The sequence below is a fragment of the Alligator sinensis genome, unplaced genomic scaffold (genome assembly GCF_000455745.1).
Source record: "Alligator sinensis unplaced genomic scaffold, ASM45574v1 scaffold1733_1, whole genome shotgun sequence".
Taxonomy (NCBI): domain Eukaryota; kingdom Metazoa; phylum Chordata; order Crocodylia; family Alligatoridae; genus Alligator; species Alligator sinensis.
In genome coordinates, this window is record NW_005843231.1 from 62,618 (window position 1) to 89,496 (window position 26,879).

At 39.3% G+C, this 26,879-nt stretch overlaps 1 protein-coding gene across 1 annotated transcript in view; it reads right to left on the reverse strand.

The window, feature by feature from the left end:
• Positions 1-4,999: 4,999 nt before the first annotated feature.
• Positions 5,000-26,879, reverse strand: part of SKIL (SKI like proto-oncogene) — a 28,267-nt gene continuing 6,387 nt past the window's right edge. Inside the window, exons 2-6 of the mRNA XM_006038038.3 lie at positions 24,226-24,323; positions 17,497-17,735; positions 17,038-17,276; positions 13,057-13,281; positions 5,000-10,494 (exon numbers count right to left, since the gene is read on the reverse strand). Of these exons, the coding sequence (XP_006038100.1) occupies positions 10,333-10,494; positions 13,057-13,281; positions 17,038-17,276; positions 17,497-17,735; positions 24,226-24,323 (963 nt within the window). The 3' untranslated portion in view covers positions 5,000-10,332. The remainder of the gene's footprint in view (positions 10,495-13,056; positions 13,282-17,037; positions 17,277-17,496; positions 17,736-24,225; positions 24,324-26,879) is intronic.

A 26,879-nucleotide genomic window follows, 5' to 3' on the forward strand; every position in this document is an offset into this window, starting at 1 on the left:
AATTGCAGCATCCACAGGTGCAGTCACACCCCAGAAGCGAGTGGGTAGTGTGGTCTGGCAGATGATCCCACATACACTACCTGCCTGCACTGCCGAGCTAAAACCAGCCGGGGCAAGGGAACAAAACACATGAGCACCATGGGGATGCTGATGCATCTCCGCAGGCACCACCCCCTTCCCCTTGCTCCTTCTCAGCCTGGCACCAGCGGGAGTATGCCCAAAGGGAAGTCCCTCTCTCGTTCCAAAGCCCCTGTCCCCCTGAAGCAGAGGCAGGCTATCCTGGGACAGTGGGAGAAAGGCGGACAGAAAGGGAGGTGCGTTGCAAGGATGAGAGAGATCACTCAGAGCATCGGGGAGATACTTGCTCTGGACAGCCAGCCCTTCTCCTTAGCTGAGTGGCCAGGGTTCAGGCAACTCATGGCACTCGTGGCCCCATCCTATCAAGTCCCCGCATGTACCACCTTCAGCAGGGTGCCCTTCCTATATGAGGCATGCAGGTAGTACTTGAGGGAGGAGTTGTGCAAGGCAGGTCTGCAGGTGGCCTTACACTTCACTTCGGACATCTGGAGCAGCCAGGGCAGAGATCACGCCTACCTCTCCCTCACAGGTTACTGGTATGACCAGTCAGGCTGTCGGTGGGCTCTCCTTCAAGCTGAGGTGATGGATGAGTCCCACATGGTAACAGAGATCATAGGGGCCATGAACCATTTGGTGCAGGGGTGGCTCATTGGGCAGAGCATGCTCACCCACGGGTGCATGGTCACCAACAATGGGGCCAATATGGTCAAGGCAGTCCGATACCAACTTTGTTGGCATCTTCTGTGTGGTACACAAGTTCCACCTCATAGTCAGGGAAGCCTTGGAGGGGGACAGGGCTGCCGGTGACAGCGCCAGTACCACCAGCAAGCTCATTTCCAAATGCAGGAAAGTGGCAGGCTACTTCCACCAGAGCATCAAGGGGAGCAAGATGCTGTGGGACAAACAAGCAGAGCTGAACATCCCACAGTGCAAAATCATGCAGGATGAGGAAACTCGGTGGAACTCCACATACCTGATGCTTGAGAGGCTGGTGGAGCAACAGAAGGCCATCCATGAGATGGCTTTGCTCAGGGAGATTGGGATCAGCGGCCCCCTTAACAGAGCTGAGTGGGATACCATCTCCCAGATCTTGGTGATCCTCAAGCCCTTCCTTGAGGTCCCCAAGATCCTCAGTGTTGGCAATGCCCTCCTTAGCCAGGTGATCCCTGTACTGAGGGAACTGAGCTAAATGGAGAGATTCCAGAGGATCAGTGTTCCTGGCTGGGGCAAGCTGCTGTCACCAGACATGCAGGCAGTGGTGAGGTGGCTGAAGGAGGGCAATGGGAAATGGTTTGATCCCTTGTGGTCCAGTACAGCCCATGTGCTGGCCACCATGTGTGACCTGAGGGTGAAGGGCAGCATACGCAACAGCCAAAGCCTGAATCAGTGGATGGAGATGCTGGTGAAGAGTTAGGGAAGCAGAACAGCAGAGGCAGGGGGACGTGGAAGAGGGGAATCCACTGTCCCATGCTAGCATGCCATCCACCAGCCAGTCTCCTCCACCACAGGTGCTGCCAATGTGGGCCAAGGGCATGGCTTCCATGGTAGGGTCCAAAGGCACCAGATCCAACCAGGTCCAGGCAGGTAGCGCTCAGGCCTTGGTGGCTGCCTATCTTGCCGAGGACAAGGAACCACTGCTGTGCGACCCCTTGGCCTACAGGGCAAGCCACAGCCAGATGTGGCCAGATCTGGCCACGGTTGCTCAGGAACACCTGTCCTATCCAGCGACCAGTGTTCCAAGTGAAAGGGTGTTCAGCATTGCTAAGGATATAGTAACACCCCACCACACCCACTTGGATCCTGTTTTGGTGAAGCAGCTGGTGTTCCTCAAGGTGAACCTCATGCTGCTGGGGTTCCCCAAACTCCACGTGCAGACAGAGTGAATGCCACCCATCTCACTCCATCCGCACCCATTTCCTTTTTTCATTTTTAAAAACCATTTAATGCCCCACTCAGAGCTGGAGGGGGCACTCACTGTATCACCAATCAACAGAGGAAGAACATGTCCCTGCTGAGCTTACATGCCAGGATGAACTTGGAGGTATGGGCTGGGGCTATGGGGAAGGAGGAGACCCCAGGTCCTGGGCATGACCACTAAAACTACACTCTGCCAGGGTCGGGAGGCCTGGTAGAACTGCTGGCGGCACAGCAGCCCCGGGAAATGCCAGGACTGAGGATCCCCCTGGGAAAAGGTGGGTAGGAGGTGCCATACCCCCCAGCCACATGCACACAGTCCTGGCTGGGAAAAGCCCAGACCCGTCAAGCCTTACTGGTTGCAGTGGAGTTGGGAGTCTCCAGGTGAGATCAGCTTAGCTGCCTGGGATGCCAGCTTTCAGGTTGAAAAACCCCGTGTTAGGCTGAAGAAACACCTGCAGTTGGTGTGTGTGCTGTTCCCGGATGGAAAGAATAGTAAAGAAGCCAGAGGCTGGCATGCAATGTAGGCAAGAAAGCCAGTCAGTGAAAATGGAAATGGAGGCATCAGGGGGTAAGGGAACAGGCTGGGGTGGGGGTGGGAAGGGGTATGTAGCAGCACACATAAAAGTGCAGAGGTACCTGGTAAGTCAGCTGTCTGGCAGGTTGTTGTGTGTCAGAATTCCAGTGTCTATATTGAGTCCATGACTTTCTGTACCTAGGAGGTTGATGAAGTGCAGTTCATAGGCTCGCAGGGCCCTGGACACATCTAAGCCCTGGGGCTGGCAGGGAGAATTCTCTGGCAGCTGCTGGAGAACAATCTCCTGCAGGAGAGGGAAGAAAAGCTCTGTCACTGGCTGGCTGCCTGAGACGCTGCTGGTGCTACTGTGCTGCTCACTAAGTTATTATTTTACCTGTTGTCATTTAAAGGGTGGACCAGACTGATACTGTAGGGAGGCAGCCGCCTTATTGGGACACACTAACGTGTTATGTAGAGGGCACCAGTGAGCGTGCACCTTAACACACACACACACACAAAGTCACACGTCACGAGTTTTGCTCATCAGCAGCTTGAGGTGTAGTTTCCCAGAAACCCCTTCACCTATCTCCTTGAAACCTGGCAGGCTTCATGCTCTCAGAAGGGGCTACCATCCCTGCTGTTTTCATGCACATCTGCCAAAAAATGACAAAGTTATAAGCAGTTTTGTGCTTCCCATTATAGCCTATGGGTGAAATGTTGAAACATAGTCAAAACAGCAAAACAGTTTCAACATAACGAAACAGAACAGCGCTTTCAAAACAAAATTACTCTAAACAAAACACTGTCCCATGGAAATATAAGTCGAAGTGAAACGGTGCTGTTTCATGCAGCCCTAAATATATATACACACACACCTATATACACATATAAAATGGCATTTCATTTTAAGCATGGAAAAATGTGGATGTGGGGGGGGGTTCATCAGAGAATTTGTGATTTTATGTTTATCAGTGAATTTGTGATTTTTAAACAGAGAAAACCAAGATCCATGCTTGACATGACCTGTGTTGATTAGCCAAAGGCACATACATTCATTTGGACAGCATTCAAAATGTTTGTAACCTTTAAGTGACCCACCCCTAACTTGTTTCTCAATGTTATTGTCCTAATGTTTTTCAGGGTGAGAGTTTCTAAGTCCAGATATTTAGAAAAAGAATGAAACAAGTATAGCAATTGGTAAGGATCAGCAGGGACAAAGTCCTGTGTGCGCCAGGATTGAACTAATGTGATGACGGCTATTCATTAGCTCCTACCGTGCCTGGGCTCTTTACAAATATTAATAAATCTATCTTCACTATACCCCTGAGACAGCAAAGTGTTACCCTTATTTTACTAATCCAGAGATGAAGTGAATTGGCCACAATTGTATTGAAAGTTTATAATGCTCAGGAACCAAGCCAAGTCTCCCATCTAAGTCCATGGCCACGACTGCAGGTGTGCAGTATGTGGCACCGCAGACCTGTCTGCGGTGCCCCATACTACACTAGCAGGTGTGTCCTGCGCTTCTACCTGGCAGCATGGGTAAGGGTGAGGGGAAGGGTCTGACCTCGGGAAATTCTGGGGTCAAAATCCCATGCCAAAAAAAGTGAAGTGGCACACGTGGTGGCAGCACACATCACCAAGAAATGAAACCTGGCTGGCTGGAGCCATGCTTCAGCTGCCACCCAGGCTCCCAGCTGCAGGAGCGTGTCATGGCTGCAGTTCCCCAATGCCCTCAGGACCTCAGGTAAGGGGTTGCTGGCCCATCTCCCCTACCCCACCCAGGGTAACCTGCTGCGCGCCAGCATGCATGTGGTATGGGCATTCCCTGGGGACAAGTAGCAGCAGCACAAGGTGTGGCACTGTTACTTGTCCCCGGGGAAACAAACGGCTGCACTCATCTGGCACAACCTAGGAGTCTAGTGCCTTACAACACAACCCGTTCTTCCCTCAGAGGAGAAAGCATTTTGCAGCAAAAATATTTTAACATTTCCTCAGCAACAGAGCAAAAGCAACTAGGGATTCTCAAGAAGTTTATCAACTGAAAAAGCCACATTAGCTCTTGTTTATAAAGCTTATGACATTCTACATTTTTATTTTCTAAATACCCAGAAAACTCATCTTCAAATGTCCTATTATTTCAAGGTATAAGGAATCTTGACTTCATAATCCTAGTAGATGGTGGTCCTGGTAGATGGTGATGCTAGGGAAGCCACAGTTTTAGAAACTGGACATAAGCTTGGCATGAAATCATGATTCCACTGAAATCAATGAAACTCTTGTCATGGGTTTCGACAGGAACAGGACCGACTCCTGGGATGCAAAGAGAGCGAGACATACAGCTTTTTGCAACAGGAAGGTTGTATCTTTTTGAAAGCAAGACTGAAAATTACAATGACCTGTGCAGAAAAGCAACATTCAGAAAGGCGTTGCACAAAGGTTAAGTTCACACTGCGTTGTACATCAGTTCCACAAAGACAAATGGTTTGACATTACATTTCTTTATTTGTATTCGAATCCACCATCTATACAGGGTATTTACAAGGCATGAAAATGGATAACAGCACAAAATACAATTGAGGTATAAGCTAAGAGCACAGTATGTCATGTTTCAATAAATATAATTCAAAATTTGTAAACTAAGTGACCAGATAGATGCATCTTGTTTTTACTAAAACCATATAAAATATCTGTTAAATCTCACGTGAGGTAGAGGACAGTTTTGTGTGTCATGTAATGCAACCACAGCAACTTGAACAATAAAACTGTACATCATTGGCAAAGTATTAAAAATTGTTGAATGCGCTGATTATTTTATCTCAGGCTTTTACTACAGTTTCAGATAGTTATTTCACTTGTCTTGATTGAAGATAGTTTCTACAAAGCTTTACAGATACTCTCTGTAATCTAAAGGTTAATTATACTGGCATGTCAACATCAATACTTCCAACAGTGAATATGAAAACACAAAACAGATTTTGTCTATCAAAGACCTTATAATCCTGGAAGGCAACGTAATTGCAGCAAAACAACTGGAGACAAACTTTATTTCCTAGAATTATTTTAAATAAAGTACAACTGTGCTTTCCATGTTTTCTAGTGAGGTATCTATATTTGGAAAAAAAAATTGTAATCTTTTTTAAAACATTTGACTGATTTCCAAGTGTTCTGCTTTATTTTTAAAACCTTTTGTTTTGCTGTGCTTGATTAAGTAATGCTTCAAACCCACCAGTTTTTCAAGCTTTTTTCAACTAAAACAGTAACTGCAGAAAACGTTCTATTCTATGTAGTAACGGAGACACTGTGAAATGCACTGTGCAGTCTGTAAGCCGATGACCTTTACTTTCATAAAAAGTAAAAACTAAGCAAAAATAATAGATGCCCTTTTGGACTATAGGAGTCCAACATAACTAATTCTAGAACAAAACCTCCAGTAAGGGAAATGTTTTACTGTCTCTGATGCTACAAATGCAATGAACCTTTGTTGAACCTCTGTAACATTAGTAAAATCTACAGGTTTTTGTACCAAGATATTTTTACTGCTGACAGCTTAAGATAAAACTGCTTAAATAGTGCAAGCACAGAACTGAAGGCAGGTGTATTTATGTATTTTATTAATTTTACCATGCTATAAAAATTCTGTCATGTGGATTAATTATATGGGTTAAGTGCAGAAAAAGTATAACGTTAATATCCTTACTGGCTAGTCAAAATATATACCGTACTAACAAGAAAGAATTTTTTAGGAAGCTGACCATGTATTTTAAGACTAGCTTCACAATTAATCCTAGGAAAATGTTTCTACAATTTAGTGTCGCGTTATAGTTAATTGCAAATTTGATTTTTTTTCGCAAACTGATGAATATATATGAATAAACGTGGTTCATGACTTCCTGACCATGAGCCTGAGTGGTGCTCTTCAGGCCAACCCACCAAGAGTTTTACACTCCCTCTTGACTTTGCCAACTTAAGTAACTGCATCATACCCTTACTATATACAAATGATTTTACATCTAAGCTATTAATATATTAAATATAGAATAAACTTAGTTTAATAATGTAAAACATAACTACTATGTATACCTAATACTCAAGCTAAAAGGACAAATTTTACAAAAACTAAAGCACAGATTCTTTAAATTTAACCTTGGAGATCTGCTAAAATCTGTTTCACTGAGTTTTAAGTGGTCACATTTGTGAATCAGGGTGCTTTCAGAGTGCCAGAATACAAAAGATTTACTAGTTTTCTAGAATCATTAGGTTTTCTTGCAGAATTGAGTACACATAGCACATGAAAGTTCTCCCTCAGAAGGTATATTAGCACTAGGTACATGTTGAATACTACTAATTTTATTCTCAAAGTGCTCTAAGGCAACTTTATTTCTCAACTAATTGTTCATTAATGCAGATTCAAGTTAAGAATATTTTGATCTTTTATCAAGATTAACTTTAAGTCAATCTGGAAAATAAACTTCCAGTCTAAAAGATCAGCACAGAAAAATTAGAGTTAAAATAAACTCCATTATTAATTCGCAAGTAAAACGAGCATGCTATGACTAAACGAGCATGTTCATAGTGACAGGACAATTTTGCTGGAGGTCCCTTAAGGGTTCATTCCTAGTCTCTGTATTAGGCTGTAAAATAAACTGTTTGTCTTAATTATTATAAATTAGTGAAAGAGCTCAACATAACTATTTATTCTAGAACTTATACAGTATTATTTACAATTTACTACAAAACCATCTTTCAGTGACTATGGACACAAAAATCTATGGCACAGTTATTTATACATTATTACTTAAAAATCTATATAAAATTAAGTTTACACATATGGGAATTGTTATGTAATGAATTGGAAATGAAAATGTCCTTATTCAGTATTAAAAAAAAATACAATTATTTAAAATTATTGTAAATGATATATTTACAAGGCTACTAAAAGAGACTTTAGACCAATTCTCAATTAAGCTTTTTCAGCCAATATATTAGAATAAGGGTGCAGACAGAAGTGCAGCTCCCAGCTGCAACTAAGAATGATTTTTGCAAAGCATTCAGAGTTGCACCGTTACCCCAGACCAAAAGTTCACTGTTAGTTCCAGTGGGGAGGGAAAACCTAGCTGCAGCTGGGAGCCTGGAGCCACATTCCCACAGTGGTGGCCAGGCTCTGTGCCCTTGCTCACTGTTTTCACAATGGGAGGAGGGGAGAAAGCAACAGAGGGAGCTTATTCTTGGGGCTTCCCAGCTGCTGCTGAAAGGGGGGTGTAAATTGGAACCCCCCTGGCCTCACCTCAGGGGGTCTGCAATACATCTGCCCCACCCTCTAGGGGGGGCTGAAAACCCCCCAGACTGAACTCCCTTTGCTCCCTCTCCCCCTCCCATTCCATTCCAAAAAGAACATTAGGCTGGGAGCTCCTAGACACAAGTTACAAGACATCTTTATCTGACACCTCATGCAATGACTGCCATCATAGAAATACTAATAGAGATCATGGCTTTTAGCATCTTAAGCATTGCATCAGGTAGACCCCTATGGAACAAAGCTGACAGGGTGTTTAAAATGCTGGTGGAGACACTGAACCTTGCCTATATTAGCACTCACGACTATGGAAAACTTGAGCAAAAAAAATAATTTTTGAGTGATTAGTGAAAAGTGAATAAAAATATATAGTATTCTACAGCAATAATCCAGTCCAGATTCTACCATTTCAACTGCTAGAACATGAAATACTGCGGTAAATAAACTAATTCAAAGATGTTCAAAGTGCACACCTACATTGACAATTGAAACAGGTGAAGGCCAGATTTAAGTTTTACAATGAAGATACAGTCTGAAAAATAAGATGGATTTAAAATAATAAAATAATAGGATTTTTTATTTACTGCCTTTTTGGTGACACTCAAATTAAACTTTCTGAAGAGCTTGAAAAAAAGATTATTCCCCTACCCCATCCATCTGCCAACCTGAGAAATTCAGCCTGGGATCCAAGAGCTAACTTTTGCTCTTCCAGGCTTGGGCATCTGATAAGGATTTTAGAATCAGTACATAGTTAACTTCTGTTTCATAAATCAGACTAAGCTTGCACTCATTCTCCCATAGCTGCATTGTCTAGGCTAATGGGATTAAAATATATATAATCTTTAAAACAAGAATATATGATTTTGAATACACAAATATACACCGAGTGAATCAGTTTCCTATGGGCACTTTTTCCTTCTACCTCATAACCGCCCTTAAAACGAGATTTGACCAGGCCAGCGTAGATAGGTGTATATTTTTAAAAAGAATAACCAAAAAGAGAGAAAAACCTGTTACTCCAATTCATACAATTCATGTTTCAAACTGCTTCAAACATGCTTTAACTTTCAGTGTAAATGTGACATTAAGAATACACGACAATTCTAACAAACATGTCAAACATACTTTAGTTTCACCTCTCCAAATTGAACAAGCAGCATGTGAGATATATGCCAACTTAATTTTTCTTTTTCTAATATTTATGATTTAATTGAAACAATGCATGAAAAAATTAAAATTCCCAGAAAACTTAACCAACTCAAAGCAAATATGGAAGCAGAAACTGTATTAATGGCCTTCTTCACCATTAATTTAACCTTTCTGAATACAGTAAAGGCACAAGCACCATAGCAAAAAGGTTCAATTTGTGACAGACTCAGATTATGCTGTGACCACTGAAGAGACTAAAATACTTCTAATCACTGACATAATCAAAAAAAATAATCTATCAAGGGCATGTCAAACTTTTCAAAATGAAAAGAGATATTGTCTTTCAAAGTGCCATAGCTGAAATGTTTTTTTTGAAATGTTTAATAAATTACCTAAATGTCAATTAAACCCTGTTTTTCACATACCAAAAGAAAAGTCTGTACAAAAAAGAAAAAAAAAAGAGGTTGCCCCACTGAAAAGTAACTGATGTATGTAACTTAAAAGTGTTATTCTCTAGGTCATTAGTATTTTCATATCACCATTACCTGAACCTTCCTATTAAAGGAGAAAACCTACAAATTTAATCCATTAGACTTTTTTTTCCATATTTGCTATCTGGAAGAAAAATAAAGTAGGGGTAGATTATTTTTAAAGTTTTTCATGCATTTTTGTTATTCCTTTTCACAAGAAGTACATAATAATGATATCTTCTTTCCAAAATGTCAAAAGTATACAATTTTTTTGTGATCTTGACAAAAAATGTTAAATACTTAATATTTAAAAGATGAAAAATTTATATTGAAAAATGTATAGATGAAAATGTATATGGATGAAAAAATTTAGGCTAGTAAATTTATGATAAACAGTTCCCTTTCATCAACTTGCCACCCTGCAACATAAACATGAAAATGCCTTCCTTGTCACCAGAGAGGAAAGACTTTTTACTGAAGCTCAAATTCTGGTTTTGAATTTTAGATTTAAAAAAAAGCAACATTTTAAAAATGTACTTCTATAACGGGATGTGCAACAAGTAGCAAAATAAAAACCACCACAGTATATTTTAAACATAAAATGCTGCTTTAAAAAAAGGTACATAGCCCTCAATACTGCATCAGAAAGAGAGGGAAATTAACTGTTCTAAAACAAAAGTTTCATATCTTTAACAGTTGTCTCTAAAAAATCACCAATACAAATAAATGCAGATTTTCATGAGCTAGGAAAAAATGTATATCCATCCACTTATTTCTTCATCTTGGTTTTCTGTTTGAGAAGTCCATAGAGAATACCTTGTTTTATTATACAGAAAAACTGCTCACAATTCAACTACAAAAAAACAACCCTGTTTGAAGAACACAATTGTGTTCACCTTTCCCAATATCTATTTTCCTTTTCCATTTTTTGAAGATTTCAAAATCTGTAGCTTTAATTCTTTTATCATCATCTCTAACTTTTCTCTTGCTTCTCGTTCCTGTCTCAGTTCATCTTGGAGCTCTTGTCTATCTGCTTCTGCATGATCCAATCTCTGTCTCAGTTCTGCCAACTGCACAAATAAATTTGAGAGAGAGAAAAAAAAATCAATTTTTAATTTTAGCATACATGTTAATAAAAGTAAAGTATTTGTTTCCCAAATTAATTGAATATTGTATTATCAGATTTTTTAGTTAAAGAATGTGTCGGATTGTTTATTTTTTAAAAGGCGGTGTAAAACTATCTTTCTTTTGAAAAAGCTGCCATGTACGTGTATGCTATTTAGTAGCAACAAAGTGCATGTTTATAAACACACTACTATGATACAAGACTAATAACTCATACAATATTTGTATATTTGCATTTCAGTCATGAAATATCATGGATCATATCAGTAATGCAAATAGTCTTTCCTGTATGTACCCCAGATTGACTATTGTTGTTTGGGTCAATATATTTATTTTATTTTGCCACGATTAACTATCATCTCTCTGTACAATAAAATTAATATAATAACCAGAATAAGTAATGATGCCATTATCAAGTACATGTACAAATTAAAAAAGTATAAAAAACAGTGCTAAGAGCAGCTGCTTGTAAGTGTGATTTCAGCCACGATTATGAGCATATGCACACATGTAGGTAGGGGTCTACTTAACCCATGGCAAGACAAGGCAATTTTCACACCCTGGTCAAAACAGGAAGAGCCAATTCTGCAGGCATTTCCTGGCAGCCACGCTCCTCACTGTTGATTGGCAGAGGGGTATTGGCATCGCATTTAACTTCTTAAAAGATGGTGCTGAAACATTTTCACTTCACTGACAGGTGCCTTCATTTAGTCTACATCACTAGCAGATAGTAACATGATTTATGGCTGCAGTGATTGGCGTGTTGCCTTTGTATTGCAGTAAGCATTGGCACATTCTAAAACAGCATCTTTTATACAAATAATATGCTAGGTTTTTTTAGATTGCTTTTGTGGGGAATCATGGCCAACACAATATTTCTTGGCAATCACAGAGAACACAGTTTTTCAGTTTCCGCAAAAACCGTGAAACTGCACATTAAGGTAGACCCCCTACACACAGAATTCATATATACAGTATGTTAACAATGTCATTTACATTGGTTTTATAGAGATGTAACTTGTGCACCTGTCTGGAGCATAAAGACAACCAAACCAGCTGGCTGGGTTGCTATTAATATTACAGAGCTTCCCCACTAGTTGGTAGGGAAGCCAGTAGCAGCCCATCCACAGTGAGTAATTTTTAATGCCAGATCAAACTGACTAGAGCAGCAGACAGGCAACCTGTACACCAATGTCATTTATGTCAATATAGTCACTCCTGAGTGGCAGCGTTGCCCCAGACTAGAGCGACTCATGCTGGAGCAGGACATACACTGCACACATAAAGCCAAATTACACTGGCATGACTATACCACATGTCCACAATCTAAATATTTTGAAGATAAAAGCAATGCATTTAACTTCATAAAAATTATTATATAATGGAAAAAAAACACATAAAATACCCCAAAATTAAGAAATCTGTACTTGGATCTCAAACTTGCTGGATTAATAAAAGGGTTTGTAATGTATATATTCACCTACTGTTCCAAGGAAAATTACTCTCACAATACAATAGAAACCAGATCTGCTGTATCTGGGTGGTTCACAAACTGTTTAATTTGCAGGGGTTGTCAAACTAAGAACCAGGTACTCAGCTGTTTGCTACCAATTTTACTTCAAAGGGCCCCATTTTTTGGTCAGCTAGAGTTCATTCAGCAGTCCTGTGCAGCAGTTTGCTGCAGCTCTGTATAACCCCAGGTATTTCACAAATCCTCATCTTTGCAGGTATCCAGGCTCTACTGTCATAGATTCATAGATGCTACGGTCGGAAGGGACCTCAATAGATCATCGAGTCCGACCCCCTGTCTTAAATAATTCTTTGCAATCTATTACAGTTCAAGCTATCTTTTTATAGTTACACACTAGGAAGATATATAACTTCTTAGTATGTAAGAAGTTCAACTTCATCTTTATTTCAAGTGTCTCAATTTCAATAGAAAGTGCTGGTAATGTATATCCCTAATTAATATGGCTACCTCGCACATAGGTACAAATCCTATTCAGACTTGATATACTCTATTTATACTACTGGATTACTGAATGCTGAACACACTCTGAAGAATCTGATGACCAATTACATAAACAACGGATTTTAGATTACAAATTTGTTTAGATTACAAATTTCTATATATCAAACAAACTGTTCCATTTTTTTTTTAATTCACATTCCAGCTTTTTTTAAAAATAAATTATCGTTATTGTTGTATGGAGAATTTCACAGAGACCTCTCCAAAGACAAGAACCGTTTAACCACTAAGAAAAGTTGCAGAAGGATGAAGAGTTTCTGTAACCTATACCTCATCTCAATTTCAGTCAAGGGACAAACGAGCTGAAGATGGACAAGCGAACTGGAGGTGGTACGGTAATACTCTATAAAAGTTTAAAGCTTGGCTAGCGACAGCCTGTACTCTTAACTTTCCTCAGCAGGAGTTTCATCAGCCAAGTGGACAAGATGCTATTTGTGGTAGACAAGAAACTGGTAGACTTTAAATGTTTATTTCTCACCTGTGCTGCATATTCAGCCTCCTTGTCTTTTTCTAGATTCGAGTCACAGGTACATTTTTGCTTCATCACCTGTTCCAATTTCTTCTCCAAGTCCCTCTGCTCAACATAAAATTCTTCCATTCTTTGAGCATGCTCAGTCTGCAAAGATTCAAGTTCTTTCTGTAAATTCTGCTGTTCTTCAGTTAATTCCTTCATAGCTTTAGAATTACTTAACATTTCCACTTCCTGTCAAGAAAAGATGAGGATTATACACAGAATGATTCTAAGGCCAAAAATCAAAATTATTGTTTCTATCAATTTAAAATGTGTTATCACAAAATACTTAGGAGACAAACAGAATGTACATACTGATGGTGTGCGAGTAGCAGCCTTGAATTCTGTAGTAATTATGTGATATAAAAAAGTAGCATTTTCAAGTACCCAGAACTTCCAGAAACCAGCTCACAGGTCCCAAAAGTGAACCTAAGAGAGTAGTGGTATCATTTTATAAATCAATTAATTTATGAAGAACATTACATTTGTTCTTTCTGTGAGTTAAAAGTGCTAAGTTATTACACCATCAGGGTGTGAGATAATGAGCTGGAGCCGAGTGAAATGGCCTGGGATATGACAGTTCAGTCAATTTTGAGGAAGGAGAGGAAAAGGAGGGAAAAGGCTACCAAATTTTCCTCCAGAGTATTAATATTTTTAAACGTTAAGCTAAAAGCTAAGTCTTGAGTCAAATGTAACCAATTTACTACTCCCAGGTCAGAAGAATAGTTTGAAACAACAGCTCTGGGAAGCTTGAACTGCCCCATTTATCAAAATAGCCTTGATCCTGAAATATATGAATGCTAATATTTAAAATATAAATTAAGTGAGACTACTGTCAACTGACACATGCAAGAAACAAAAAAGATAATGAAGCAGCTAATACAAGTACACGCAGATCATACGATAGTAGCGTTATGAAAATCTGAAAAGTATATGCTTTGATGATTCAAATGGCCAAAGCTTAGTCTGTGAGCATAGCTTTACTATTACTAGGCTTTTGTTTTTCTCCAATTCAACCTCCGTGCTACAGATCATCTGTAGAGTAAATCTATGTAGGATACCTCCATAGACAAAGCTGTCTTTTAAAAACAGCTATGGAAAGTTACAGAGTTCTCTTTTATAACAAATAAGAAAAAGTCTCTGTGGTTTAAGTTATGTTTTTCTTGACAGAGTTCAGCAAAGAAACTAGGAATGAGGTCAGATATTCGAGAAAAATCTTTTTCTTCAGCAAATGGAAAAACCTGCTTGTTGAACAGACAGAAACTGACAGAATATTTGTTTTAAAAGATAATGTAAAAGAGAATTTCTTGTAAAAGGGGGATATGTGAGGCATTATCATAACAAACAGTCAAAACTACACTCCGAATGATCAAAAGTAATTTGTAAATTTAAAACAAAGAAACAAAAAGGAAGGTAATATAAGTACTTTCATGAAAGTTTATTTTTTCTTTAATAAATATGTATCATCTTTCATCCACAGATATCAAAGCATTTGCAAAGGTGGATAACGATCATACTCTATTTTATAGAACTGAAAAACGAAATGCAGAAAATGACTTGCCCAAACTCATGGTAAGTAAATGAAAGAGCTGAGAAAAAAATGCAAGCTTTTTGATGCCCTGTCCTTATCTCCATAACAAGCTTAGAGTTTATACATGCTGCTGTTCATCATAAAAACAACAAGCAGTTACGTGTTTGTGGAACAAGAGGGAAAGAATGGAGTGAGATTATCTTGTGAAGCACGGAACCAGAGTCAAAACTTCAAGATCCACAACTTGCTATTTACTTTATATCAAAGAGAGAACTATGGGCCCGTCTCCACAATGATGGTAGCAGGTCCTAGCACCGAGAGCCTCCAGCCTGCCCCATCCATCCATATCCATGACCTACTGCAAACCAGAAGTTTGCTGGTGAAGCCATTTCAGGCTTGTCCGCAGTAGCCACTCAAGAATGTCAAAAACTGAGGGCTTGAGTGTGTTTAGAGGCAAGAGACCAGAGCAGCTTTGCTAGTATACTTGTGGGTTTGGAGCACATGTGGATGAGGCAAAGGCAGGTGTCTCAGTGGTAGAATTTGCCACTGTCACAGTGTAGACGAGTACCCACAGAGAAGATACCTGCTACTAATTAATTATTTTAATCTAGCAAAAGGCATCACAAGAGCCAACACCTGGAAGTTCAAGGCAGAAAAATTCAAATAGGACATAAGGCTTCTTTTATGTTAAAATAATAATTGAACCAAGAGATATGGACAATTTTTCATAACCAGAAGACTTTAGATGAAGATTTGATGTCTTTCTAAAAACTAAGCTACAATTCAGTCATAAATGTCTGTGCTTGAGACTGATTTCACACAATAATTCATATGGTCTGGATTACACAGATCAGAGTAAATGATCAAACTAGTTTCTTGTGGTCTTAAAATCTGTGCATCTATGTCCATGTAGAAAAAAGATATAGGGAGTAGTCTTAATGGTGTTACTTAGCCCAGATCTTACAATTTGCAAGTGGGTTGGCTCACACAAGTCGAAGACAGACTTCAATGTGTTCCCCAAAATGTAATAGTGCTAGTATTTATTAATTCAGAGAAAAGATTACCACAGTGGCAATAGCTTGCAAAAAGAATTATGAATCAATTGTAATGCGCTTTCTACCTTATCACAGGGCTAAAGAGGGACTTATGCAGTGCAAAGGTCATTGGGTTTATGTAAAACCAAACTTTCAGCGCACACGCACACACTTAAACATCAAAGTCAATTACATGATCATGTAAATCACTAAATTACAGACAGCCTGCCCAAACCCAAGGCCTTACTGGTATAAATGTCACTCTCATTTCCCAAAACCAAGCTTTTCATGCACATAAAGCTAACAATAACATTTGGTATGTGAACGTAATGTATTTCCCTAAAGATTGCTTCAATACAATTTTAGCAAGACTCTAAGTTAGTAAAAGAGTAAGTACTCTTTGTTGTAATACCAGCATTGTTTCTCTCTAGTTAGCAATCAAACAATCCTGCAACAAAACGAAAAATAAGTACTGTTTCTGAACTATATGAAAATAATGTTCCTCTGGATATGACATTTCACTAGTACTGAATTAAATATAAGCTGTTAATGAATATAACATTGTTATGTTGTTTTAAAAGTAAACAAGAAGTTGCAGCATATGCAAAAAGAAGAGCTTCTTTCAATCCTGCACAGTGACAAATAGAAGACAGATGCTGACCAAACTTTTTCATCAAGTTTTCTGATACAAATACAAATTTATCACAGCATAATTTTTATGTTATTCCAAACTGAGCTGTAGAAGCAGTCATTGGCTGAACTGGTTTAATATAGAATAAATTAGGTCAGTGCTAGTGACACAAAACATTAAATTTTAGGAAGGAAGTTCCTATTCTGGTAATGTTAAAGATGGCAAGGAAGCCTTAGAATCCCAGGCACCTGACAGAATAAACCCCATAGTTTGAATGGAGTAAGTAATATTTTAATTACTGAAGTCAGATACTGGTCAAGTATTTAATCACTCTACCTATAAATTAAACACCATATATGTTAGGTCTGTCTTAAAGATGTTTTTCGGTAGTCACACTTAAAAAAATAAATAAAAATATGCAATACAAATAGAAAGAAAAATGCATATGCATAAAATGAGGCATTCGAAGAGGAAGCACTATTTTTCTCCCTGGGGGTAATCTTGGCAATCAACCTATGGCAAAATCTAACACTTGGCAACTAAATTGAAAAATCTATTTAGTTTACAACAGAAATCCTAACTTAACATAAACTAAAAATACAAACGAATATGGAATACCAAGATCCCGATTTTCTTGGTATCACTTGTGCTTTATTTGCAAGAAAAGTACTAATTCTAGGCCCAATGAGCTAACATGAACAAAGACAGTGTTCTGGTGACAAAAATGAAACTCATTTAGATTGGCACTGTACCATTTGAAGCTGCTGCTTCTTTTGCAATATAATATTCAGTTTTTCTTGCTGCTTAATGTAGGTTCTCATAACTTCCTCCATGATTCTTCCCTTGTCATCTTCACAACTGATGTCCTTGAGAGCTGGGGAGAAGGTTGGTGTGCTACTACCTATTTCAACATGGTTAGATGCAGCAGTTGCTTTGGATGAGACATATTCAGATTTTCCACTTCTTGCTGAATTATTTGACAGTGGTGGATCTTTGGGAGATAAAAAGATGACAAAATCATAATGGAAACTTGTTTATATAAATCCCAGACTGAATATAATTTCAAAACAAACTAGAAACCCAAGAATTTATAAAAAGAATATAGAAGCATGAAAGATCATTACAAAATTAGTTTGGCTCTGAACTTTTTCCCAACATTTTTATACAAAAAACAAAAGAACCCAAAAATAAATTTCAAATTTTCTACTCACCAAAATGTTTATGTTGTTCTGTGCTAGTTTTTAAGTCTATTTTTTCCTGCTCTTCAAGCGACAACTCTGGGTAGGAGGCACCTTTTTTGCGTTTACTACTACTGAGCTGTTTCTCTGACTGTCCAGGTAAGGATTTCATTACTTCTGAACTTCTGCCTGCTGTTTTTGTAGCTTCTTTGCACTGTGACGTAAGGGACACATTTGGTGCAACCACTTTATCACACATGTAAAGGTAGTAACTGAAAGAGTAGAATAGCAAATTAAAAAAAACCTTAAGATTTAACAAATATTGAACAACTCACGTAAATGTTGTTTAACCTGATCTCAAACATAAAATGTTTTCAAAGCTTAAGGAATTGTAAAGAGAAAATAAGTATTCCTTTTCTAAATTCTTTTCATACAGCTGAAGCTACAGTGATCCACTTCATACAAGTGATTATTTAATCTTGACTCCTCAGGCCAACTCTGTGGCAGAGCCCTAATTTTCCAGTCTGAATGCTTTAAAAAGTCATACAAATATTTTATGTATAAATAAATAAATAAATGATCTAAGGCAGGGGTGGGCAAAATGTGGCCTGGGAGCTGGATGCGGCCCACCAGGCCATTCTATCCAGCTCGCGTGGCCCCTAAAAAATTTTGAAAATTAATATTTATCTGCCCCTGGCTGCCTCGCTCATGGCCCTCAATGGCTTGGCAAAACTCAGTAAACAGCCCTCCACCCAAAATAATTGCTCACACCTGATATAAGGGTTTACATTAAATTTGACCACCTTGGTGAAGACTTCACTTTTGAATCTTTTTAACTGGGGATACAAATCTCTAGATTTTTAGGGGACATCCTAGAACTCTGACATTCCTTAAATTAGCAGCAAATCAGCAAGTAAGATCTTAGATAAAACAACTAACATAATGAACCAACTGAAAGGCCCAAAGTCTGTTAGTTAAAAGTATAATTATATAGAAATGATATTTAAGAGTCAGTACTGAATTCTATTATTACACTTCGTTCAGTACTAATACAAAAACATTTATTTCATTATCAATGCATCAGTCACACAGCATCTATATAACATTTCTCATCTTAAATGGCAACCAAAAGTTTTGAAGAATCCTAATGAATTGAACAGGTAACATTTTCAAAGACAAGCTTTTTATGCCAATCTTAACCACAAGGACAATGACGTGTGTCTAAAGTTATACTATAATATGAAGAGAAGACACCATAATCACGCTTGTACACTCAGAGTTCCAAGATTGAAACCAACCAATCCCTCCGTTTATATTTAGAACTGGATAGGACACAAAGGGTGCTCATGATTCTGCTGTACCACTGAAATGACAGATGACCAAATAGGTAGCTGCATGAAATCCACTGGTCTAAACTGATATACTGTGAAGAAGTATTAGAAATATCCTGGTGTGAATCTGCACTGAGCACCAATATCCTTTTGCTATAAAACACTGGGGGTTACCATGCTATTGGAGTTGTAGCCATTTGAAAGGACATGTGCTATACAGTACACCATTTCCATATTATATCCTGTACCATTTATTATATTAACATCTTTTTTATGTTAATAACAATCTTTATTTAAAAACTGCAATCAAGCTTGTATAGAAACACTGTAGTAATATTGTTTTTTTCTTACATAGAGGAAATGGGGAACAGAATGGATGGTTTATTTAAAAACAAACAAAACCTGTGCAAGATCACTAAGAAACTACCATTTCAATTAACCTGGTTTTTAAAGTCTGTACTCAGCACTGTTAATGTTGCCAAGTCTCATAATGCTATCCAAACTTTGTGTTTGTTTTAAGCCCCAGCTCCTAGAATCAAGTTTATACACGAACCTGTTGTCCCTTTAAATAAATGTGAACTCAGCATACCCCAAAGGCTCAGAAATCAAACAGCAAAAAAGAACTCTTAATTTTAAAAAAAGTGTTGACGTTTTTTAAGTAAATCTTCTGGGGCTTAACTTTGAACACTTGGGTTTGGTAATACTGCTGTCATGTGCATTAAAGTGAGAAGAGTTTCCTTAGGAGTTAGAGATGCAAATGCAGAGCTCTTGGCAAAAGATCTCAAAGAAATGAGATATGGCAGGCAAGAGTGAAATTACAGAAAGAGAATGGATGCTTACTCTATATTAAATGTGGCTCTTATAAAATGATACAGTCGGTGTAGATCCCACTGAAGGTGCACATGCAACTCATGCATACAAGACTGAATTTGCTTGACTGTCTGGAATTGCGTCTGAGCCTTAAGTCTTCATGTCCTTCTGTGTGAGGACAAAGATACTCCCTTCAGTACCTAAGAATTACATTCTTTAACCTGGAGTCAATCATAGCTCCAGGGAACTCTACAGTTTGCAATGGAATTAGAGAAGATTTTTTCATATTTAATTATCTCAACCAGCCAAACGCATAGAGCAAGTATTTTGTAGGACTGTTGTCCACTGTATCTGCCACAGCATGCCTCTGAGCAGCCACACTCACATAAGACATGAATTCTGTCTTGTCATGCATGCCACTGCCTTTGTTAAACATCTGTGCAGACTTTTGGTGTTGTGGAAAGTCTGAAAGACAGTACCTTGTACTGCTAATGCTTTGCCATCACTGTTAATCTCAAATATTTCATGTGAACCAGGTGGATCACTAAGAAGAACTAGTTATGCTGCACATTAAGACCCATGAATCAAACTTAAGACTGAAGGAGAAAAAAAAAAAGGAGGCAAGCATCATCATTAGAGGTCTATCCAACTCAGGGAGGCAGCCAGCTGATTTCACAGGCAGATGGCAAGGCCAGCTGCAAACATTTCAGGGCTTCTCATGGGCACCCCCCACTATGATTGGCCAAGGGGCTCTGCCCCCTGCTGCTGACTCAGGGAGAGGGTTGTCTGTCATATAGCCCTGCCCTTGCCATTAATTGGCTGAGAGGGCTGTTCATCATGTGGCCCCACCCCTTGCTGCTGACTGGCAGAGAGGAGCAGGGCTACCTGACAGGCAGCCCTCTCAGCCAATCAGCAGCAAGAGGAAGGGGCAACAGCCATCTTGCTTGCTCACTTGCCCCTGTGCCAGCATCTTCCTTCCACCCTTCCCCGGGGTGGGCCGTGTGGCCGGGAGGACTGCTGGCTCCTGCTACTTTATTTGTAGTAAGTTTTTGTTTTTCATTATTTGCCCCACCCTGGGTGGTTTTGCAGAAACTGCCCAATTTCATGATTTCCGTGAAATCCACACAATCACAATTTGGGTAGGTCCCTAATCACCATTCTGAATCTGAAATAGTGTATGTACTTGTTCAGTCTCCTCAGGTTCAGGGTAAGACCCCTCTTCTGGATAAGGCAATACTGGAAGCAGAAACTTCTTCATCTCCTCTGCAAGTCCAGCTCCTCTGTGATGTCTAGACATGGCAGCAAGGCTACTACAGGCTCTTGTGCAGACAGTCCTTATAAAAGGATGTGGGAAAAGAGTTAAGGAGTGGTGAGGATAGCCTTGGACATTGTCTAGTGCCTATTAGTTGCCTGTGACAGCAGTCAAGCCTAGTGAAATTGAGGTTCTCAAGGATGTAACAGATTCCACCGTGACTCCCAGTACAACTTTTAAAATCTTCTGCCTCCAAGAATTTAGCGAGTACTTGACTGAAGTGGCTGAAAAAGGGTGTCTTCTAGATATTCATCCTTGTCAAATGTCCCCAATTCAGATGTGGTTGATCAACGTGGTCATAGCACAGCTTTAAAAACATCTGCACTCTTTTGGATATCGTTCTATCTTGCAATACTTTTGACATGGCTGAGTCTTTCTCCCTCTTCCTGGTTTTCCTTACCTGACAGAACAAGTGCCAGAAGTTTGTCCAGTAACGTGTCCACAGAAAGAGCTTATTCTTTTACCTCGCATTTCAAGTAGCTATGTTTGTCCTATGTTCATCCAGCCGAACACCTCTTCATTTACAATTCTGGATATCCAGCTGATTTTCAACATTTTTCTTTGCCAACAAAATCCAAATAGCCTGATTTACCTTCCAGGTTTTGTTTATTTAGCAGGCAAAGATCAGCTTTTGTAACCATATAGGATGGGTCAACCATATTAAATATTTTAGTAAGGTGGACATTGAAATTTAATTTTCTACAACACAGAAGCATTTGGAAATTATAGAAAGAATTTTTGCAATAAGTACCCTTTTTATTTCAGATTATATCAGATAGAAGATATGATGAAAACTCCCTAAAGCACAAATCTCTTCATTTGTTGCACCTTGGCCCCTCAAGGTACAAGTATTGCCAAATCTTGTGCATTACTGAGTTTGCTTACTGCCAGTGTATTAGTTTCTTAGCATTTATCATTTTATAATTCTTACTGGTATTGTTCAAGACACTAAGAGCATATGCTGAACATGCTTTGAAATAAAGTTTTCTGGAGCTCCTGGGTCTGTTTTTTTCTACGTGCACTCAGGTTGTCAGCCCTAGGAGTAAGATTATATCTTCTGCAAATACAGGGGTGGGTATTCCTAGGGCTGTCTGTGGGAAGCTAGAGTTTAAATCTCTAATTACTTTAACACAACCCTAGAATATTTCAGGAAATGGCATTCTTTGTTATTTTATCACTTAGTCTCCATTTCAGTATACCAAAAAAGTCATAAGGCCTGCCTTATTGTGATAGCTACAACCACTAACATGGCACTTAACTTGAACTCATTTGTAGCCACCTCTAGTGGTGCTACAGTGACCTCCCATGATTACTTGTTCTTTCCTATTCTGATGTGAGATCCTAGACAGAAAGGGAGTGAACTCTTGCCAAAGTTATGAAGTTATATTTTTGCAAACAGCAGTTAATATTTCCACAACCCAAAGCTAAAGTAAGTTAGAAGAGCATGCTTTGTGCTTAAAGTAATCCAGGTTTTTTGGGCTCTCTATTTTGTGCATGCCCTTGTAGACTTGTGCTTCACCTGCACTACCAATACCACCAGGACCCTAGGTCTGGGTGATCATATAAATATACAAAGTGTTTCAGAGGCATCTGGTATCTCTTTTCCACTCGCTTAGATTTGACGTCAACACGCTTGCCAAAATCCTTTGGCCAGCTCAAGTATACCTTCATTGATAGGGAGGGCAATCCTGGTTTGAATTCCAGAGTATGTAAAAATGCTCGTGGGACTTTTTCCTTATAATTATGATGTTAATATCTTTGCCTCTATAATTAGAGACATATCCTTTCCAGGAAGTCTTGGAAACCTTAACTTTGAGTATGAGGGGTGGGGCTAGAGCCACAATTTGGCAACAAGGATAATTATTTAGATGGGGACTGAGAATGTTGCCTTTGCACAGGTGTCATCTACTCCCAGATGCAGCTATCTAGTGCTGGAGTGGGTGGTTTGACTAACAATTTTACTGAATGGCAGGAGAACCAACAGGGCCAGAGTAGAACTGCTGCAAGAATGTTGGCCAGGTTGAGGTCAAAATTGACCAGCCCAGTGATAGTTACATCTTTCTTAAGATACAGCCTGGAATCCTTCCTGGAATTGCTCTTTAGCTGTCTGAGAGAGGAATCTCCACTTAAACAATGACAAGAACAAGCCAATTTCCATTTCCTCAAACAGAAGACACTAATGTGGTGCAATTCTAGTGTGATGTTGGCTGATGCCAGTTGTTTCAAAGGCTTCAGAGTGGTCACTGTCTCAAGTTCTGCTGTTCAGCTATAGATCAAATACTTGATAAATTTGACTTCCAGTGCCTGGTCAGATAAGGCTGACATCACCTCTTCCTCCCCACAGAAATCTGACCAACTTCTGATGTGGAAACTATCAAGGGTTTGGAACACCAAGGTAGTCAGCATCAGAAGGGACTGATGCCTATGTTGTTGCTTCTTTTCCCTAGTTCTTGGAGAAGTTACAGTTTGTAAGAGAGAAGTGTGGTAGAAATGCAGCAGCTCCATCCTTTATGCCCTCACATGGGAGCAGAAGGAGATATAGAGCACATGCACAGTTCCAACAGAGGAAGCTATTCAAAACAATTTGATCTCATGTACCTGAGGTACCTAAAGAACAGGGGGGTTTACAATGACATATTCAAAGAAAAAATGCTGTTACTCTGGACAATAAAGGAATGAGGCTATACCACAGTGAAGAAATATGCTAGGTTCATTAAATCAGGAATCTGCTCAACTGACAATTCAACTGCAGTCGTAAGCACTTTGTAGACACGTCAGCAGAAGGGTTAGGCAGCATCACATTGCTCCCCCATGGAATAAAAATGGTGGTAAGTTTGTACTAGTCATAGTTAACTGAAACTTAATTTTCTTTCATGTTGTTAATAATGTGCATATAGAATGCCACACATGTGTCAAGTTACAAGATGCAGGTCAGTAAGAGGTTAGAATTTATCACCACCAACAAAGCCATTTCTACAGTGAAAGCAACTCTATGTAATTACACTTAACTTTTATTTCTAATTCACATATCTCTACTGAGATATTCTGAGGAACAAAAAGTTACTGAATTCAATTTTTCAACTCAGGACCACCCATTTATTCAAATAAAAGGAAGAACTTTATTACATAACTCTAAAAAAATCCAGGATTTAATTATTCTTGTGTAATATACTGGGATTTTCCCCTAAAATTCCAGCAAACATATAGAGTTATAATTATAATTTAAAAGATGATATTATCTTTGACTAATTAAAGACATTCTAGGTTACACATATAACTCTCACATTTCTGGCAACACAATTCAGTTACCTTGGATGGATGAATGAAGGTGACTGAGTAGCAGGGTCTGCTTCCTGCTTTATAACTGGATACCACTGCTGTAATTCTAGGCTTCCCTGGGGATCCGCCTAAGTTTAAAAAAAAAAAAAAGCCAATTTGGGAACTTCATTATTCATCATTCAAATTCTAAATCAACTCTGCTAAACAGTCGATAAAAATATGTTGCTCATTAGTAAAGGTATTTATACAATAACACACTGCATTCCAAGCTCAGCAGCAGCAGGGAAATAAGGGGAGCTAAGAGGTAGAAAGGGGGGCATGGTGAGGAATACAGAACAACAAAAAACAGCAGTGAGAGCAGGGAAAGCTGTGAGACCTCAAACTGGCCCCTTCCAATTATGGGCAAAGCAGCAGGCAATTTTCTTGAAAACTTCTGATATTCCCTTTCTTGCTTCTTTAGTAACTCCCAAGAAAACTGGTCACAAGAACTGTTCCCATTTGTAAACTTGGGAAGCATTCTACCAACCCAAGCTTCCCTTCTCTTCACATGGCATGCAACTGAAAATGCACATACAATAGTAAGAAAAGAGTCACCTATAAGATGTTCTCTCCCACTCCCCAACAGCATAAAGCTTTCTGATGTGTCAGATTTTGAAATGGGGAAAGACTAAAGAAATCAAACAACATGATTAAAAATATGAGGAAAAGAAACAGGTCAGGAAAGCACGGGGCAGAGAAAGAAAATGGGCCAAAACAAGAAGAGAGAAGGCAGCAACTCTTACTCTTATATGGCATATGGCACATTACATGAAGTAACTGTGAACAGCCATCTGTCAAACCAATGCAAATAAAAAAATTGGAGCCACTGTCATAAAAATCTTTGGATGTTTAACATGCAATAGATAACAGTTAGAGACATTTTGCCGTGCTATTTATTTCAGCAGAGATTTGTGTGCCGTATTACTCTTATAAGTCTATCATCAAAATGTATAGTACACAAAGCAAATCTGTAAAATACTAGTACATACTAGCCTGTATTTAAGGTATTTTCATGAGATGTATACTGTATTTCAATGCTAATCCTTCAATTCACACTGGATAAGTAGTTACTGACTCCTATATTTAAATTCAAGTAAGTTTGTTTTTCTTTGATATAGTAACTAACATTGAAAAAGTTTTAGGGACATCAGTACAAAATGGGGGGGGTGGGGAAGAAGTCTAGCAGGAGTTTACTGTCAACTAAAAGCATTGCAGGTAGAAGAGAAAAAAAAAAACATTTAAGCTACAATGCCCCAAATACTATGAGGTCCAAAACAAGGATGCTTTTTAAATAAGAAAATTACTAGCTTATTTTAACACAAAACTATATTTTCCATCTATTTCCACTTGAACAGCAATAAAAGCTGACCCCTACACATCAAGTTTCCTCTCAAAGAACACCACGCACAAATCACAGATACTTAAATGCAGCAAGGTCTGCAATGAGGCAAGAGAATTGGGGGGGGGGGAAGACCAACAGGTAGACCATAGTTATGGCAGCAGGGATTGAAACCCAGGACTCCACATTCTCCTAGCAGGGGCCCCACCACCAAAACACTACAGAGTAGGATCATAAGAAAGTAAGACTGGAAGGGACCTCACAAGGTCATGCAGTCATGCAATTCCTCCCCCCCCCACCAAACTCAAGGCAAAGTCACCTCTGACTAAACCATCCAAGCAAAAAGCTTGTCTAACCTGTTCCTGAAAACTTCCAAGGGTAGAGATTTCACAATTTCTCTAAGTAAGCCTGTTCCAATGCTTGACCACCCTCACAGTCCAAAACTTCCTCCTATCTCCAATGTAAATTCCCCCTAGTGAAGCTTGAGGTTATTGCTCCTAGTCCTGTCCCCCATGGTCACAAAGAAAAGCCCATATCCATCCTCTCTATAATTGCTCTCCAAGTATTAAGACTGTATCAAATACACACCTGAGTCTTCTCTTCAGACTCAATAATCCTAGTTCTTTCAGCCTTTTCTCCTAAGTCTCTCCTCTCAGCCCTTAATCATAATCATTTTTGTTGCTCTCCACTGGACTCTTTCCAATCTGCCCACATCTGTCTTGAAGTGTGGGGCCCAAAAACTGTACCAAATACTCCAGGTGAGGCCTTACCAGGGCCAAATGGAGCAAAAGAATCATTTCCCTTGATTTGCAAGTGGCACTCCTATTGATACAACCCAGCAAGCTCTTAGCCTTTTTCTTTTTTTTTGTTTTTGCAACAAGGGCACCCTGTTGGCTCATATTCAGCTTAAGGTGTACGGTAACCCCTAGGTCCTTCTCTGCAGGACCACAGCCTAGCCAGTCATTCCCGCATCAGTAGTTGTGCATGTAGTTCTCCTGTCCCAAGTGGAGGACTTCATGCTTGTCCTTGTTAAATCTCACATGACTGATTGCAGACCATTTCTCCAGTCAATTCAAATCGTTCTGGATGCTAGCTTTGCCCTTCAGAGTGCCTGCCACTCCACCCAACTTCATGTTATATGCCAATTTGCTAAGCATCAGTCCCACTATCCAAATCATTAAGATGCTGAACAACACTGGACCCAGGACAGACTCCTGGAGAACCCCACTCAATTCTTCCTCAAACTAGACAGAGTCACTGATGACTACTCTTCGAGTACATAACTGGTTGGATCACTGTACATACC